Genomic DNA, 17,524 nt, shown 5'->3' with positions numbered 1-17,524 from the left:
CTTTTGTTTTCCTGAGGATGAGGCAGGAGATGAAAGTTTTGGGGCTGTGCTAGGCCCCGGCAGACCCAGAGTAGGCTCTGGTGATCTCTCTGCCAGCTGCCTGCAGCCTCGCTGGGTGCTCCCAGCAGCTCCCCTCTGCAGAGCCCTGGGGAGCTCCCCGCGGCTCCTGCCTGCAGCGCAGCTGGCTCCCGTGTCCCTGTAAAGCTCTAACAGAACTCAGACGACTCACGACTGAAAGCACGAAGTGTTTATTTGCACATTAGGTGTATTAACTCTGCCTGAAAGCCAGCCACAGTTTCCTGTGCGGAGCGGCGAGGTAGGGTTGTGAGCGGCTGCCGGCCGGTAAGACTTTGCTCCGATGCACAGCGCCCGTGGGCCGGTGTTGTCACAGCACGGGGCGCTTCTAACTCACTGCCCCCCTCCTTCAGCAGGGGTGCAAAAGCTGCTGCTGCAAGACACCTTGCAGCACTGAAGGCGTGCAGTCTCCTTCTCACAAGGACTGAAATATTTCAGCTGTTCATGGTGGGGAACACAGCAGAAGGGAAAACTGCTCAGGAGTCTCTGTTCCTCCCCACGGCCACCACAGGCACTGGTGCACATCCTGCCCTCCCCAGCCACCCTTACCTCCAGAAGTCTTCGAGCCTCTCTTCAGCTGGCATTTGCACGTCCAATTTGCAACAGACACGTCTAATTTTAAACATCCTCGTGGGGCTGGATGGGAGAGCGAGCTGCAGCCGCCCACCTGTGGGGCTCGGCGCTCTCCGGGGAGCTGCCTGCTGAGCCCCGGCTTCAGGCTGCTGCCGTCATTTGCCTTGCAAAGAACAATAAGGAAGAAAAAACCAAAACCTTTGGAAACTTTTAAATGCCAATTTGTTGTTGCCTGCTATATGGTGTTCCAGAAGAGAGTGAGTAATGCTGAAATACATTTTTTTTTTTTCTGTCCGTGAAGAAGGTGGGCAGCAGAGGATAACAGATCCTGAAGCAGCTCAATCACCCAGAACAACTAGCCCAGCAGCTGGCAAGGTTTAGTCATACATTTAAACTGAGTTATTTTTATGAATATTTCCTTTTCCAAAGCACTTCCCCTCTCAGCAGCCCTGCAATGCCGGTAGTCAATTACCACTGCCCCCTCCTTGGGTGAGGGAAGGAGCCCATCTCCAGCCCACGTCCCCCCCAAAAGTCTGGCAGCTTGAAGGTGCTGCAGGGCCAAGCATCGCTCGTCCCCGTCCCTTGCTCATCGAGAAGCCCGAAGAGCAGCCAAGGGCTGTTAACCCCCCTCGGGCTGCTGCATTGGAGGCAGGGCTGAGAAATATTTCAGGAATGGGGTAAAGGCAGCATCTATTTTGTTCCATCTCCTGGCATATTGTAGGCAAAGCGGTTGGGTTTGGTAGCTTTGTTCTAACACCTGACCTCGCTTTGGTGTCTGATGCCCATGGTCCTGTCCGTCCCTGGCACCAGGATGGAGCTGGTGGTGCCAAGGTCACCGTCTCTTCACAAAGCAGACATCGCGGTGGGGACAAGGGGCTGATACCAAGAAGGAGCCAAGCACAAGCAGATGCAGCACATCTTTTGGGGAAGGAGTCGTGCTGGGTGCCTCAGAGCTCATCAGAAGCCTCCTGCTCACCAGAGATGTTGCTCGTCCTTGTCTCAAATGCTTGGCGAGAGGTTTCGCTTGTGAAGATGGATCCCAGGGACTGCTTGGCCCTTCGGCAGATGGTCCTCATACGTGACATGCAGTCCTTGCTGGTCATTATGTAGAGCAGGGGGTTGAGGGCACTGTTGAAGCTGGCCAGGCCCCTGGTCACCTGGTAGGAGATGTAGATGTCCCTTGAAGCCTGCGTGCAGGACCCTTGCTGTTGCCAGCGCCGGGACAGCAAGTTGAGGTTCCTGAAGATGTGGTAGGGGAGGAAGCAGACAGAGAAGAGGACCATCACGAGAACCACCAGTCTGATGCTTCTTCTCCTGAGGCTGGGGTCCATGGTGTCGTTCCTGCAGAGCACCACCACCACGTGGCAGTAGCAGCCGACGATGATGAGGAAGGGCACGACGAACCCAGTGACGGTGATGGCTGCGGTGTACGCCAAGTAGCTGTCCAGGCTGTCCCGCTCCGTGGTGTCGTGGCACTGCGTCTCATTGGGGCCCATCTTGCTGAAGGCGAGGTCGGGGGCCACCTGCACCACCACCCACCCCCAGACCGCGGCGCTGAGCCACACGGAGGAGAAGACATCCTGGCACCTACCCCGCGCCCGCAGCGGGTGCACGATGCCCAGGTAGCGGTGGAGGCTGATGCAGGTGAGGAAGCCGATGCTGGCGTAGAGGTTGAGGTGGAAGAGGCCCCGCGTGAGCCGGCACCAGGCCCTGCCGAAGGGCCAGGCCCTGCCCCGCAGGTAGTAGCTGACGAGGAAGGGCAGCGTGCCCACGTACAGCAGGTCGGCCAGGCCCAGGTTGCCCACCAGCAGGCTGAGGGGGCCGCGGGGGGCGGCCCACAGGTGCCACAGCCCCAGCGCGTTCCCCACCAGCCCCAGGGGGGTCACCACCAGGTAGACTCCGGGCAAGAAGCGATGGGCGAAGGCGGCGTTGACGGGGCATGAGGCGTTGCTGGAGTTGTCCCAAACCGGAGCCTGGGCCGCCATCGGGTGCTGCAGAAGCTGGCCCGGGGCTGGGGAGGAAGCAGGGCGGTGCTGGCAGCGGCGGTGCCTGGGGCGGTGCTTGCGGCAGCCTCAGGATCCGGCCCGGGGCTGTGGCTGCCCTCGCCTCCCCTCTCTGATGCCCTTTGGCCGGGGGGCACGGGGAGCAGAGAGCCCGGGAGGTGGATGGCTGAGGCCGTCCTCTGCTCAGCTCCCTGTTGTCAGCCCGCTGGAGGTATTTTGAGCCCGGCGCCAGGGCTCCCGGCTATTTCTGGTGGGGCTGGAGGGGGCGGGAGGAAGGGATGCATGCGCTGGGGTGGCCCCGCGATGCACCCGGTGGGAGAGCTCGGCAGTTCGCTGCTGTGGCTCTGTCCCGTCCTGTTGGGGTGAGGGTGGTCACCCCATCCCCAAAAACAGCCTCAACGTCCTGCGACAGCTTACTGCTGCTGCCCGCTTTGACATCCCTCCCCCAAATACAGACAAAATTCCTCTTCCTCTGAGCAGTTTTGATCCATACCTTGTTATTGCGTGCCTACGGGGTGAAATCTGAGGGCTGCAGGCATGCCCCAGGGTGTGCAACTGCAAAGAGGTTCCCGTGGGGATGTGGCCTTTCTGACTGCAGCGGGGTGGGGTATTTGTGGGACCGTGCTCCTGGCACGCCACTCCGTCCAGAATTTCGCTCACACTAGAGGTGCACCAATAGCAAAAAAATAAGCAAAAAATCTTGTTTTGTTGCTGAGCACTGCACCCTTGTGCCCAGGGAGGTATATAAAAGTGCTTAGTTTTACCAAGGGGCTCACCAGCCCTTTCTCAGCCATCTCCATGTGTTTAAAAATCATCATTCACAGGGCTGAATGGAAAAAAAAAAAAAAAACGGTTCTGCGTGGTGTTTACTCATGTGGTAGCCCACAGTTTCTCTTTCGGAGGCTACATGTGCTTGCTAGGAAATGACCTGCGCTGTATTGCTCACCGCCGGCTCAGCAGCGTGGCTGCCAGATCACACGCCCCGGTGCACGGATGTAGCAGCGGTGTGCGAGGGGAGCTGGGTTCTCCTTGGGGTTGGGGTTGAGTTTTAGGGGTGACCACAATTATCTATGGTTGCGGAGAGTTTAATGCACACCCCAAAGGGCAGGCAAAGCCCAGAACTCACGGTGTCGGGGGCTGCGATGAGCACAAACCCCACAAAGGCACGTTTCCAGGGCAGCAGGGCTTCAGGGGGAACGGCAGACGTTGTGAGCCTCACAATCGAATCTCAAGAGTCGATTTCCCTCTATTCTTGGGGAAAAATAGCTCTGATTTATTTGGAGTTGTTAATTCATTGTTTAGATGTTTTCTGCTGAGTGAATCAGGGAGAAGTGACATTTTGCTGCCAGAAAAAAAAAATCCAAGAGGTGTGTTGAGTCATTGCCGTGTGAGATAAGAATTGCAGGTTGCCACTTAAAAAGTGACCTTTTGGGGTTTTGTTGTCATCCAGGGGGGGCTGAGAGCTGGGAAATCACCTTGGTGGCCATGTCCCGCCGTGGAACTAGAACTGGCTTCAAACCAGGATTTTCAGTATGCTGAACATGTCTTCTCTGTGTCAACAGAGGAACATTGTGGTTTTAAGGTCTACGTGAGCCTCATGTCACTGCTTTTGTGGCACAGCCACTGCAGAGGTAAAAAGAAACAAAGAAAGCCCAGAAAAGCTGCAGCCGGGGCCAGGTTCGCTCTGCAGTTTGCTGCCTGCCAGAGGTTTGCCGTGTTCCGATAGCAAACTGAATTAACCACCTGTACTCGGGCAGCACGCCAGCCGATCACAGTAAATAATTCTCTTTGTAAACAATGTTTTGATTTTACTGCGTGAGCAGTGAGACTTTTTTTTTTTCTTTATTTTTTTTTTCTTCAAAGAGGCGGCTGAAAGCGTCATTGACATCCCTTTTATTTTCAGCACCTGCAGGGGCCGGGGGAGCTGGCGAGCGGCTGCTTGGCCTCGCTGCTTTTTCCTGCTGCTGGCCCAGGGGCACATTTAATCCAGGCTGATACACTGCCACAGAGGTTTCAATGCTTTAATTCCGTGGATACATATCCAAATCGTGCATCTCTTGCGTGGACACGCAGCCTAGACCACTGCTGCCCAGCCGTGGGATGTGCAGTGCGTCTGCGAGGCCATTATAGGGCATTTGGGCTTCGTTTCTGCATGGCCCTCAAGAGGCTTATTGCTGGGAGAAAACAAACGCAGAGCTGCTCAGCAGCTCTCCAGTCCATCGTCCCAATTTGTTTTCCCTTCTCCTGCCTTTGCTTTGGCCCTTAGCTTTCAGGGTACGTGCCTGGGTGCTAGGTGGTGTGTCTGGTGCCGCGGAGCGGTGCCTCCTCTGTCTGAGCTCCTCGCTCGCCGAAGCCCTGCCAAACCACCGGGGCTTTGGGGAGGAGGAGGCCAGGCAGGGCAGGAAGGGTCCTGTTTATCCTGGAGGGATGCGGGGAAGGTGAACGCGAGCTGCCGCGGGGACGCCTCTGCCAACACCCAGGCGTGCGGCGGCTGCTTGGCAATGGGATGCAATGGGACGGGTGGGTGCATTGCTGAGCCCTGGCACCAGGGGTCCCCCTGGGGGTCTCCCTCTGCCAGCCTCCACACAGCAGAGCAGTGCGCATGGTGCTCAGCAGAGGAGCAGCACCACCCGGCCCTCTCCAGAGCCCCACCGATCCGGGAAAGGACCAAGTCCCCGCTTCTCAGGTGGGTTCATGCTTGGGACGGGGTTTCCCCGTTTTGTGCAGCCTAAGAAACTGGGGGATGCTGCCCAGTAACCCAGCCCGGGGCAACAGGGTGCACGTGGGTGACGTGGGGATCCTGTTCCCTATCTCCACCCTCCTTTGTAGGCTAGGTCCGTCGGTTCTTCCTCGGTTTCCCCAGGGACGTGTCCTCCATCTCCGCCGAAACCACAGTGCCATGGGCTTGTGCCAGACTCTTTGCCGGGACGAGGCGTTGGCTCCGGGCTGCAACCAGGGTGGGCACGGCCACAAGTGCCCTCCTCATCCCCTCTGGAAAGGCAGAGCAGAGTGATGGGGTGGTGGGGGTTGTGACATGGCCCCCACGTCTGGGGAGCGGGGACGTGCAGCAGCAGGGGCACATGGAGCAGGGAAGTGCTGGCTGTGTTTGATCAAGGCAGTTGTGCACTCTGTTTACAATAGGGTCGTGCCAGGCTAATTAAAGGGATGGAAGAGCCCAGCCTCGGTGTACCCAGGCAGCCAGGCAGGAGCTGCAGGCACAGCCTCTGCGGCAGGGACAGGTCCAGCCCGGCTGCAGGGTGCAGAGCCACACGGGACCCACAGTGCTCTCAGATTCAGACATCCAGAGCCCCCAAATTCAGGGCTGCTCCTGCTGCCGGATAGCTGGCGTATGTCTCCCGAGTGCACCCGCCCCCAGCGGGTGGTTTGTCTTGCCCTGGAGTAAATTTGGCTCGTGGCCGGGGAGGGGCAATGGGGTGTGCACGGGTACTTGGGGGTCCCATGGCTCGTGCTGGCTGGAACACCCCCATTCCCGGTCAGAGCTGTTGCCCAGAGGTCTCGGCTGCACCAAGGCCCTTGCTTACCGCAGGGGGTGCCGCTGGCAGGGCCGGGCAGGGTCTGGCCATGCAGAGCCTCCTCTGCGTCTCCAGGCGGCAGGAGCGGTTCTGGTTGGAGACGCGGGTGGAGATGCCCACGCCGCAGGTGGCCGAGCAGGCGCTCCACTCCGTGCCCCACGGCCGGCACGGGTACGGCACCGCCGGGGACGCTGCCGCGGGGGCTGGATGGAGACAGAGGATGGAGAAAGAGTGGTTGGAGCCCAGCACCACGCAGCATGCCCAGGATGGGTGCTGCGGCGTAACCCTGCATGGCGGGGAGATGTGCAGCGAGGTGCCTCCTGTTGGTTCTCACCAAACCCTCACCACCACGTCCTCCTCTTACCTGCCCCGGCATCCTGGAGCAGGTGCCGGTATCCGGCCTCGCAGACCCACTCGGGGCAGCACTTGCCCGGGACATCCACGCGCCGCGGGTGGGGGCAGTCCGGGGTGGGCAGGCGCACGTCCTCCTGGCAGAGCGGGACGCAGGTGAAGCCCCCGTCCAGGCAGCGGCACTGCAGCTTGCAGCTGGGCTGGAAAACCTCCCCGTCCCGATAGACCCGGCCGTTCACCTCGCAGCCTTCCTCCACGTCTTCAACTGCAACGACAGCCCCGGAGCCCATCAGGGACAAGGTGACGGTGAGGTGGGGATGGCGGAGGGGTTCCTGAGGGTGGGGGGGGGGGGGCACAAGGGGCAGAGTTGCAGGGTGGGCGCAGCTTTGCTGCTGTTCACCTGCAGCAGTATGTGCAACACTCCACTTCCCCTTCCCTGCCCTCTCTGCTGAGCTCACGTTTTTTCAGAGCAGCAGCTCACCAGTTGGTGAGAAACTCCCTGCCCTCTGGCTCTGCCTACGTCTCTCAGGGTTTTCAGACTTGAAAAAATTTCTTTGCAATTTCTCTGCAGCACCTCAGCGTCCAGCCCCAGCAGGGCGACTGGTGCTGCAGCATCCCTGGGCCCACCCTGGCTCAAATCACCCCGAAAACCCAGCTAGAAACCACTGTGAGAGCTGGGGCAGCAGCACAGCCCCGAGGCCGGCTGCGTGCATTATCCTCAGTGGAGCCGTGTCCAGGTCTCTGGGCACGGTGCCTGGAGCCCGGGGGGGCGCGGGCGCTGCGGTGCTCACAGTTGCAGGTGGCTCCGGTCCCCGTGCTGTAGTCGCAGACGAGGCCCTGGCTGCGGTCGCAGACGTGGAGGAAGTCGCAGGGCTCTCCCAGGCGCCGGGCGCACACCTTGCAGCAGCCGCAGCCGTCCAGGACCAGGGGGGACCCGCGGGGGCAGCGGGGCGGCACCCAGGGGCAGTAGCATGGCCGGCGGCACAGCTGGGCGCACACCTGCGGGGACAAAACCATCGCTGGCTGCCTGGCTGACGGCTGCTATTTCACTGGGACGGCCAGGAAACCCTCTCTGAAAGTCGGTCGCGGTGGGGTGGGGGCAGAGTTTTGGTGGAGGGAGGTTCTGCACATCCATGGGAATATGGCAAAGCAGCCCGGAATGGTACCGGCCTCGTAGGGCGTGATGGGCCAAGACATGGGGCAACGTATTTGCAGTGGGGGAACAGAAGCCAAGTGAAGCTCACTGCTGTCCTTTCTGGTCCACCAGCCTCCTCTGCCCGGCTCACCGGGTGAGGAGCACGCAGACAGGGGCTTTCAGGGACCGGGAGCCAAATTTCTCCTCCCAGCTACGTGGAGTAATGACTTTGGCAGGTCTGTGCGCCACGGTTGTTTGTCTGCCCTGCTGGCTGTTTTCCAGGGCCGTGCCTGCAGGGGCTGACCCAGGCAGGTAGGCGTTCATGCCCGCGGCTCGTGCTGCACACACCGTTACCCTGGCACAAACAGCTTTTGCAGGCAGCGCTCGTCTTGTGTCTGACAGGGACGGCTGCTGGGGCTGTTGTATGTTGGGCCTGAAGCCAAATGATTTGGAATTTGCAATTTGGAAGTGAATTCTTTCCAATCCTGGCCTGGACAATGCCGGTGTGTATGTGAGCCATGCCTGCACGTGAGCCCTGCGCTCCCCTCCTGCAGCACTCTGCCCGCGGCGCCTCCAGCACCTGCGATTTGGCAGCAGCTCAGCCAACGTGCAACCCAAACCAGCCCTGTGCTGATCCAGACACGGGTGTCTGCTGAGCCTGCCAGGAGATGATGGATTCAGCTGGAGCACGTGGGTTTTAGAAACCATCTTCCTCTCTTTTTTAGAATTTCTCCCTCCAGCATCAAGCCTGGCATGACCAGCTAGGGATGGGTACAGGTGTGCTGTCTGCTCACCTGCTTGCAGCAGTTCAGCTCACCAGATGGTTTTTTATTGGCCTGTAGAAATGCCTGTGCCAGGAACTAGAGATAAAATATGTCCAAAACGGGCTGGGCAATCCCTGCCCTGTTCCAGTTTTATCAATGAGCAGCGGAAGCCAGCGAGAGCCAGGCAGGGACCGAAGGACCAGCTGTGGTGTGATGGCAAGGTTTGGGCTGGGGACAAGAGGCTGCTGGTGATGCTCCAGAAATTCACCGAGTGCTCCCAGGGTAGGAGCCATTCCTCAGTCACAGCTTAGCAGGGAGCCAAGAGCATTTTTCATCTTTCAGGTTTCTATTACAGAACAATGTTTTAGAGAGATTAGCCAAGCCAACTCCATTAATCCATTTCCCCTTGCTCCCTGTAATTAACTTGTCGTTAGATGACAATGTGGCTCCTATTAGAGATTTTAAGTGCCTGGGAAAGCAGTCAAATGGGCACGGAGCTGCTGTGATGTCCCTGCCTGCACAACGTCTGACTTGGGATTCAAGCAGCGATGAGAAGAATTTGGAGCTGCGCTCTCCCCCTGCCTTTCAAAGCTCTGCACAGGGAGCGATGCCATGCAGAAACGAGAAGGAAAAAACAAATCATAGAACAACCCAAATCCTGTCGGAGGTATCCATCAGCTCCGTGTGAGCATCCCGGGGCAGGCAGAGAGCTGGGTACCCCTGGGGCTGGTGCTCGCTGCCCGGCCAGCACGGAGCGAGGAGCCTGCGGGAGCCGGCACGAAGCCGCAGGGAAGGGAGGGCTGCAGGGACGGGGCTAGCAAGCCCAGCACGTTGCTGCCATTCCTGCCTGCACCACGGCGGCGTTTGGCCTTTGGCCCACGAGCATTAAGACCCTGCTGGTTAATTTGAACTCTCCCAAGCACAGCTCTGCCTCTGCGAGACTGCAGCAACGCAGCCTGCCTGACAGCGGGAGCTAGGGCTCGAGCCAGCACCGGAGCCTGAGCCTCCTTTTGGGCGAGCCGGGTGCTTCCCCGAGCGAGGCTAAAGCCACCCGGCACCCCGTCTCCCTTACCTTGGAGAGGATGCAGAGCAGGGAGAGGAAGAGGAGCTGCTTCTCCAGCCGGAGCCTCATGCTGCTCGCCCCGTGGCACTTCAGCGCATCGCCCCCCGGGCGGCCAGAGGCAGCAGCGTGTTCGCAGGCTTTAAAGCCCCGAGTGGGTCCCGCTGGTGTTTATACTCTCCCTGCTCTGATGTCACTCCCAGGCTCCAATATAAACAGGAGTAGGTTTGGACGAGCCTCAAGATTTGCTTCTTTTCTTTTTTTTTTTTTTTTTTTCCAGCCCACATTCCAGCTGACATTTCCACTCCCCTCAAGGTGAGAGCGTGCTGCCTGCCAGGAGAGCAAGCGAAGGGAAGGGACGCTGTCCCCAGGGACGTGGGCATGGCAGCGGGGGCCGGGGTGCCCACGGGGATGGGCAAAGCCTCTGCCTGCTGAGTGTGGGCTGCCAAACAGAGCCGGCACCATTCTCCAGGGCTGTGAATGATCTGGGGTAGCTGTCCACCCAAAATCCAGTCTGGGACATCCAACTCTGGCGCTGCTGATTTCAAGCCTTCTAAACCCAAATTCCGCTCCTGAAAAAGCTGCAACCGAGTCCAGGAGGACTTCGAAGCGGGTGACGGGTCCCCAGTCCCAAGCACTGCTGTCCCCGAGCTCAGCCCCGCGGGCACGGAGCTGCCGCACGCGAGCACGGGGAGGGCAGGGATGGAAGGGTGCGGGGCCAGCTCTGCGGTCACCGCCAGGATTCTCTGCTCCGGCTCTGCCCTGCTAGCTGCTCTCGGGTTGTTAACCAGGCCGTGGCAGCCCGTGCTGCTGTTCGGTCCCCTGTGTCCGGGAGCGGTGCAGCCGCAGTGCCTCTACCAGCAGTGGCTCGAGAGGAGCCAGAGCCCTGATGCAGCCTCGCTGCGGGGGACAGGGAATTTAATTCATTGTCCCGGGCTTGTTTATTGGCACATCCAGATTAATGGGCATGACTTCATTTTCCAGTTAGAAACCAGGATCTCGTGCTGATAAGGGAAGGAAAGCCACGTCTTGTACCCACGGGGCTCTGCCTGCCCCGAGCGTGGCCCCGTGCTCACGGTGTCCCCGTGTCCCCGTGCTCACGGTGTCCCCATGTCCCCAGGCTCACGGTGTCCCCATGTCCCCAGGCTCACGGTGTCCCTGTGTCCCCAGGCTCACGGTGTTCCCATGTCCCCAGGTCACTGCACAGGGCTGTGGGCAGCGAGGGGCAGCGCAGGAGCCCTCGCACAGGTTCTGGTTTGTGAAGCAGCACGTTAGCAGCTCACTTTCTAAATACTCACTTACAACCCTTCCCCTCTGGAGCATGTACCCCATATGTGTCCTGTACCATGTGTGTGATTTCATAGCTACTAATTAATTCCACATGTTGTGCTCCACAGTTTCCATGGTATTATTGTCAGCTTTTTTTTTTTTTCTTTTTTTTGTGGTCAGTTGTGCAAGAAAATAGTTGATACAGGGATCTGAGTACATCTCCTTTGAGTTAGCCGCTGGCAAGCTCTGCCGTTTCTATAGGAATGAAGGAACTAACCCAGCGAATTTACATTTTAGACAGCTGTGTTTTTTTTCATGGCTGTGACATTTAACATGCCATCGTAAATAGCTCTGTGAGTGTGCACCCTGCTCATCTGGAATTGCACCCATCTGCAATAAACTGTAGCTTCTTTTTGCTTCGGACTCTCCCCATCTTTGCTCTGCGCCGGGTGCTGAGCATCCCTGGGGCTGGCTGAAGTTGGAGCAGGGCTGGACGTCAGTCTCTGCTGGGCACCAAGGCTGTCCTGCTGCTTTCTGGGTCTATTCCTCTTTGTATGAATAGGGAAATTGTCACAGGTAGGGGCAAGAGCAGCCCTGCACCTTGGAGGAGGGGACGTTCTTGCTCCTGGGCAGCCGAGGCTCAACCCCCGCAGCAGGGTGGCTGCAGGAGGGAGGGTAGCACTGCTGGGGAACCTGGGCAGATGCCACACTCAGGAGAGCCAGGAGCCCCGAGACGAAGAGGAGACATCCCAGGTCTCCCCTGGCTGCTGAGCCCTTTGGGATGGCTGCTGGCTCTTTTTCATGAGACTTCTGGAAACACCCTGGCTTTGGGAACCTTGGAAATACCTATGTTTTTGGCAGGATGGTAAAGTTGTTTCCTACCCAGAACGAACTGCTCCAGCTTCAGGCAGCAGAGCCGAGGGCTCGTTATGGCCATTTCCATCCCATCCAGCCAGCTTCATTCCCCCTTGCTCTTGCACCTTTACTGGGCTGGACAACTGGCCATGGCGAGGGGCGAGGGACGGGCCCGGCAATCCTTTACCTTGAGGTCACTGCTTCTACCCCGAGCCCGGGCTAGGAGAGACTGAAAGTATTTACCATCTGGTGACCGGCCAAGTGACTTGTGAGAAAAGAATTCAGGGCTGCCGTCCAGTTCCTGATGGTCAGGCAACGGCAGCAGAAACCTCGGCTTCGGCTGGGACCGGCCGACCCCTGCGGGCTGCCAGCCGCGGGGCCGGGGGTGAGCACAGCCCTCTGCCACCCCAAAAGGGTCTGCTGGACGGGAGCAGGTGACGGGAGGCTGGTCCTGGCTTGGTTTTGGGGTGCTTTGAAGTAGATTGCATTAAAAAGAAGCTGATAAATGGGGCTCTGTGCTCGTGACCAAAACCCTGCGGTTGCCAAGAGGAAGGAGCTGAGAGATTGCCTGGGGGAGCAAATGGACTATCACAACTGAGAAATGGCTTCCTTAGCCAAAACTGTGGGAAAACCTCATAATTCAAACAGAGGGCTTATCCCTGCCACGGCCCAGCCATGTATCAACTGTTGTGAAAGGAGAAAGCTTTTTCTCAATAGGCATATCAAACCCCGGGCAAGATTTCTGTGAGATTTTCTGCTGAAGCCCAGACAAGAGCTATTCGTAATCGTCCCCATAAGTTAAACATTCAGATAACCCATGGAATAAGAATTTTGTAAAACAAAGCCTGGAAACCTCAGCCTGATGAGTCTTCCCATTATTATTTGGAAAACAGTGTCAGAAATCATCACGTATCAAATATTATGGTCCCCTGAGAGTTTATTTTTGGTATGAAGCATCACCAAGCATAAGCTTCTTTTAAAATCTCGCTACAAGTCTTGTCTTTCAGACAAGATATAAAACCCAGACCCTGACCTTGCGTGGTTCCTGACAGACCCTTGGTATTTTCCATGGAGCTGCATGGCTAACTCTTGTTTCCTGATCAAATTGCTCATGCTTTTCGGCTATCTCTGTTTTCTCTTGTGGTTTTGGCCTAAAATAAGCCGTGTTTTTCCTCCGGTTCTTGTCTTGGTGGGGTGTGCTGCGTGTTCTCAGGCAACTTCCATGCCTCTTGCAGCACCAACGGTGCTGCAAACAGAGGCGTGCACAGAGCCAGCGATGCCTTGGGGTGTCACCAAACTCCCCTTCTGATTGCAGCCGGCTCTGCCTGGTGGAGGGAGAGCTTGGGCAACGTCCGTGCTTCCTCCCGGCCTTGGCTGTGGGACTCCGCGAGGGCCCTGCAGGATGATGCGCGGTGCGCGAGGTGTGGCTGTGATTTTGTGGCCGTTTCCTTCTCCAGAAGCTGGCCTGGCGCTCGGCCCCGCTGCACCCACCCCTTCCCCACGTCCCGCAGCACCGGGCTGCAGGGGCTGAGGGCCCAGCAGACCCTGAGCATGAACCTAGAGGAGCCTTGCACCCAGGCTGAGGAGGAGGAGGTGCCAGGAGGCTGCAGGGACCTGCCTGAGCACCCCGTGCAACGGGCACGTCTCAGCACCCACGGCGGGTGGAGGAGCGCACAGAAGGGCTTTCAGCTTCGGCACTGGGCACCTTGACAGGGCTCACCATGGGCACTGCGAGGAGGACAGGAGAGCTGCCCGTCCACCTGCCAGGCCCCCCTGCTTTGTTCACCACCAGCCCAAATTGGCACCATCAAAAACTTGTTGGTGAGGGGAGATGCTGCCTCTCCTCGGGGCTCACACCGGCGGCTTTGGGGCGAGCCCTGCCTCCTCCCTGCACCCAAGGGAATGAAGCCGGCACTCGGCTGGCTCTCCATCTCCTAAACAAGCATCCCACCAGACTATAAAGTCTGAGACCAGCACTGCCTGCGTGTGTGGAGGGGTCCCAGGCCCCCAGCTCTCCCCCACGCCCCTTCCTGACGCCGGAGCCATCTCCCAAACATGCACGTCCCACAAAGCAGCTCCTCTTCTCCGCATCCCCAGCCAAGGCAATAAAGGCACGACTGAAACCTTTAGTGTGTGTGTGGGATCCAGTCGAGAAAAACAAGCCTCTGGGTCTCACTACGGTTATAAAAGCAACGATGTCGCCCGGAAAGTATGTACCAGCGAGCGGAGCGCCGCCTGCGTCGAGAGGGGTGAGCGGAGGAGGTGGGCACCGGCTCAAATATGACTCAAAATCAGGGGAAATTATTTCTGATGAACGTAATTACTCCGGCTCCAGCCCTGATCAATACGAGGAGCTGAAACGCTCATAAACCGGCCGGGAATGCGAGCTATGCAGGGTGATTTGTAAAAGGTGTTTGGCTCCGGGCTGCTGCCTGCTGTCAGGCTGCCCACGGGCAGGGGACCTGGCGCGGGGGGGGGCAGAGGGGTGGCTTGCTAATTGCAAACCCACGGCCCCTAACGAGAATCCCCCACGAAGAAGCAGAGGCGGCTGCCTCACGTAGGTCCCGATGCTAATTACGAGCAAGCAGACGGCCGGGCTGGGCTGGTTTCACACCCCGACCGCAAGGCGAGAGCCCAGGCTGGCCCTTCGCAGCCAGGCTGCCTCACGCTGCCCCCCCACCGTGGCGTGGGGGTGTTGGGTGGGCTGGCACCCCCGCAGGGCGCGGAGGTCTCCTGCAGACCGGTGCTTTCTTTGATGTGGTGAGGAAAGGGGGGTGACAGGGTCCTTCTTGTCTTGCTGATCCCCTGGGAGACCGGGCACCCCCCTGCGGAGGTCTCCTGCTTTTCTTCTCCTCCAGGAAGCGTCCCCGGGCACCACGACGCAGAGAGGCAGCGATGGGAGATGAAGATCAGCAGAGCTCCTGGGCTGGGAGCTCCCCTGGGACTGCCGGAGCAGGAGGAGCAGGGAGATGGAGCATTTCACCAGCCCACGCTGCTCTGCGGATCCGAGCTGCTGCTGCATGCTGGCATCTCCACCTTCTGGGGCAGCATCTCCATCTCCTGGGGTGCCCTTTTCACCTTCTGGGGTGACATCCCCATCTTCTGGGGTGTCCTCTCCATCTCCTGGGGTGACATCTCTATCTTCTTTGGTGACATCTCCACCTTCAGCCAGCAGGGTGAGGCTGCAAGGCACGGCCCCCACCTGCCTTGCCCTGATGTTACTCCCACGAGATGCTGGCTTAGCAAACTCCCCATTTCTTATTTAACGGGTCTTTGCTGGCTCTCACCACGCTAGCCCTGCCCTCTGTCCAACAAAACTCCGTGCTGTGCCGTGGAAATAGGTCCCTGCGGGTTCCCTCCGTCTCGGTGGTGAGGGGAGGCTGCTCTGGAAGGTTTTGCTCTTCTGCCTGGGGCACTTTGTGGTGATCACAGAAAAGAAAAGCAGCCCCCCTGTGACTCCGGGGGATGTGTCAGGTTCTGGATTAGCGTCTGCTTCTGAGCTGGACCCCTTCCCCACAGGCTGCCTTTTTTGCTTGTTTAACTGGGCTGGTTCTGGCTCTGCCGAGCAGATCAGCTCCTCGCTGCCTCCAGACGTGCCCCTGAACGCTGCTCCCCCAGGGGGTGCTGCTGGTGAGCTCCAGGAGGGGGCTCGGACAGCCTGGGGTGAGAGGAGCCCGTGGAGCACCCCTGCCTGACCCAGCACCCTGCCAGACCCAGCACCCTGCCCGAAGGAGCATCAGCACCCCGCCAAGCACCAGCACCCTGCCCAGCTGGCTGCAGCACCCCGGCCACCGTGGAAACTGGGACGGGCTGGGCTGGGAATTGCAAAGCTTCCTTCCCGGAGTCCTCAAACACAGACCGTTTGAGGCTGGGTTTCCACCTGCAGCAGGGCTTTGGGGGGAAATACAGAATGGGAGGGTTTGGCTGCGGGGTCTGCCTGCGGCCGGCTGGTGGTGGCAGCCCGGCCGTGGCTCTGCCCGTCCTGCTCCAGCCAGGCTTTCCTCTCCTGGTTGGAGCTACCAGGGCTCCGAGGGAGCATCTCAGGAGGCAGCTCCTCTTGTGGACCCGGCTCCAGGAAACACAGCCCGGCAGCTCGCACTGACAGCAAGGACACACATCTGCTCCGGCTGGGCGAAGGACAAGCCTCCTGCAGGTGCTGCCAGGCCAGGAGTGCGGGCAGAGCGCTGTGTGCACCCAGACCTCGCTCGCAGCCCGGCTGGAGGCTGCATTTCAGGTGCTTTTGGCTGCTGTGCACGCTGTCCGTGCTGCGCTTCTGATGTCTGCTCCTCCAAGCGCAGAGCTCCCCAGGCCACGTGGAGAAATCCTGGCCTCCCTCGGCCGGGACGTCGCTGGAAACCACATGCAGCACGGCGGGGTTGGGGTTAGGAGCGCCGCTTCCCAGCGGCTCGCTGCACGCTCTGCGGCCACAATCTGACCGCACTCAAACCCCAGTTTTCTTTACACCCCCCGGTCCTGCTGAGATGTGGTCTGCCGCCTGCCCGCGCGAAGCCACGACGCTGCCTGCCCTCCAGAAAGCAGGCTGTGCTTCGCCTGCCAGGGATTTGAACACAAACGCCGTGCCGACTGCAGTCCTCGAGCGCAGGGCAGCGAGCCGAGGGCTGTCAAAGCCAGGGGGAAGCTCCTCTGAGCAGCATGGCGCACAAAGCTGAGCAGCAAGTGCCGTGTTCTGCCATCTCCCCATGCCCACTCAGACCTCCTGGTGCTGCTGCTGCCCATCTCCAGAGGTGATGGTCCCCATCACAAAGGCTACGTGGCCGTGAGGAGGTGATGGAGCTGCTGGCTGCTTGGAGCTGGCCACGTCGTGCACAGCCTGGTTGTCCTCCCCGTACCCACGCATGGCCACGGGCACCTGCTCTGAGCCGTTTTTCCCCTCGCAGGCCCTTCCCCTCCTTGGGCCAGTCTGCGAGGCGAGAGCCCAGCCTGTCTCCTCCTGCCTCGGAGCGCTGGCCCCTGGAAACATCTGCAAGGAAATAGCTGAAGGTATTGAAAGGGGAGCCAGGAAACGCTCTGAATTTTTTTTCTAAATATAATGACACTAATGCTGTTTGCAGTGTTAAAAATAGAAATCCAGAGAACCTGCCTTTTTCCTGTTTTCTTGGAGCTCTTGCTATCCTGCTTGTCTCTGCAGTCTGAGGATCCACATGAAAATAAACCCAGAAGAAAACGTCTCAGCAGCAAGCAAAGCCAAGCAAGGTGGCTTTGGCCTCAGCTCCAGCTTCCCCAGGCAGGGCTCTGCCCGTCAAGCAGCATGGGGAGCTTGGGGCAGTGGGCAAGGGGAGAGGGAGAGGGGCTGGGGGGCTGCGGAGGGACCTGCCATGGTCCTTCCTGGTGTGGTCCTTCCTGCCGTGACCAGCAGAGCCGTGCTCACTCTGGAGCGGGATGTGCTGGTGCGCCGCTGCACCTGCGCCCATCTCTCCTGCTGGAGACATTTCCCTGGGTGCCTGGGGTCAGGCAGGAGCCCCCAGGCACATCCCTCCCCACACTACGGCGGCTCTCTGCAGCCACCCTCGGTGCAGAGGGGAGGGTTTTGCTGCCAGTCTCTCACCAGGTCATTTTAAAACGACCACCTTCAACACCTGCACCACCGAATGCAAGAGGCTGGCGGGTCCGAGCTCGCTTTGGCAGCACCGGGCTGCACCAAGGCACCCGAGAGCTCGAGGGAACGGGACGTGGGAGCCTGCTCCTGCCCTGCACGGGGAAAAGATCAATGCCGGAGCACGGCGGTCCTGCCAGGGAGGCAGTCTGAGAGCAGCAGCACGCCTTTCATCCAGCAGGCAATGCCGCCCCCGGGTCAGCGCGGTTTCCTGCCCGCTGCAGGTGTTCAGACGAAAAGCTCCACGCTCGTGTTTCAGCAGGGCAACGCGGGCCCTGCGTGTCTTGGATGG

The 17,524-nt window shown here is 59.2% G+C and overlaps 2 protein-coding genes across 3 annotated transcripts; both read right to left on the bottom strand.

Moving 5' to 3' along the window:
* Window positions 1-232: 232 nt before the first annotated feature.
* Window positions 233-4,519, bottom strand: LOC308178683 (P2Y purinoceptor 1-like). The gene has a single exon (XM_080557663.1). The coding sequence runs from the start codon at window positions 2,631-2,633 to the stop codon at window positions 1,596-1,598; it is 1,038 nt and encodes a 345-aa protein (XP_080413789.1). The 5' UTR covers window positions 2,634-4,519; the 3' UTR covers window positions 233-1,595.
* Window positions 4,520-4,658: 139 nt separating this feature from the next.
* On the bottom strand, window positions 4,659-9,705 carry CCN5 (cellular communication network factor 5). Of its 2 annotated transcripts, XM_080557680.1 has the most exons (6): window positions 9,507-9,705; window positions 7,327-7,534; window positions 6,775-6,800; window positions 6,549-6,672; window positions 6,194-6,387; window positions 4,659-5,642 (listed from the first exon to the last, which is right to left on the bottom strand). In XM_080557680.1, the coding sequence occupies exons 1-6, from the start codon at window positions 9,564-9,566 to the stop codon at window positions 5,634-5,636; spliced, it is 621 nt and encodes a 206-aa protein (XP_080413806.1). In that variant the 5' UTR covers window positions 9,567-9,705; the 3' UTR covers window positions 4,659-5,633. The 2 variants fall into 2 exon arrangements, with proteins under 2 accessions (XP_080413806.1, XP_080413805.1); XM_080557679.1 differs by having other exon boundaries at window positions 6,549-6,800; window positions 9,507-9,692.
* Window positions 9,706-17,524: the final 7,819 nt, after the last annotated feature.

The sequence above is a fragment of the Anser brachyrhynchus genome (assembly GCF_964034855.1).
Source record: "Anser brachyrhynchus genome assembly, chromosome: 16".
NCBI classification, from domain to species: Eukaryota; Metazoa; Chordata; class Aves; order Anseriformes; family Anatidae; genus Anser; species Anser brachyrhynchus.
Note: the sequence above shows the minus strand (reverse complement) of the source record. Positions and strands in the feature narration are given on the sequence as shown.

What these genes read in the sequence shown, in the direction of transcription:
- LOC308178683 (XM_080557663.1), bottom strand. Translation starts at nt 2,633, where the DNA reads ATGGCGGCCCAGGCTCCGGTTTGGGACAACTCCAGCAACGCCTCATGC.
- CCN5 (XM_080557679.1), bottom strand. Translation starts at nt 9,566, where the DNA reads ATGAGGCTCCGGCTGGAGAAGCAGCTCCTCTTCCTCTCCCTGCTCTGC. An exon ending in GACCGGAGCCACCTGCAACT is followed by an intron (nt 6,801 to 7,326) that starts GTGAGCACCGCA and finishes CTGTCGTTGCAG; the next exon opens with TTGAAGACGTGGAGGAAGGC. An exon ending in GCTCCAGGATGCCGGGGCAG is followed by an intron (nt 6,388 to 6,548) that starts GTAAGAGGAGGA and finishes GTCTCCATCCAG; the next exon opens with CCCCCGCGGCAGCGTCCCCG.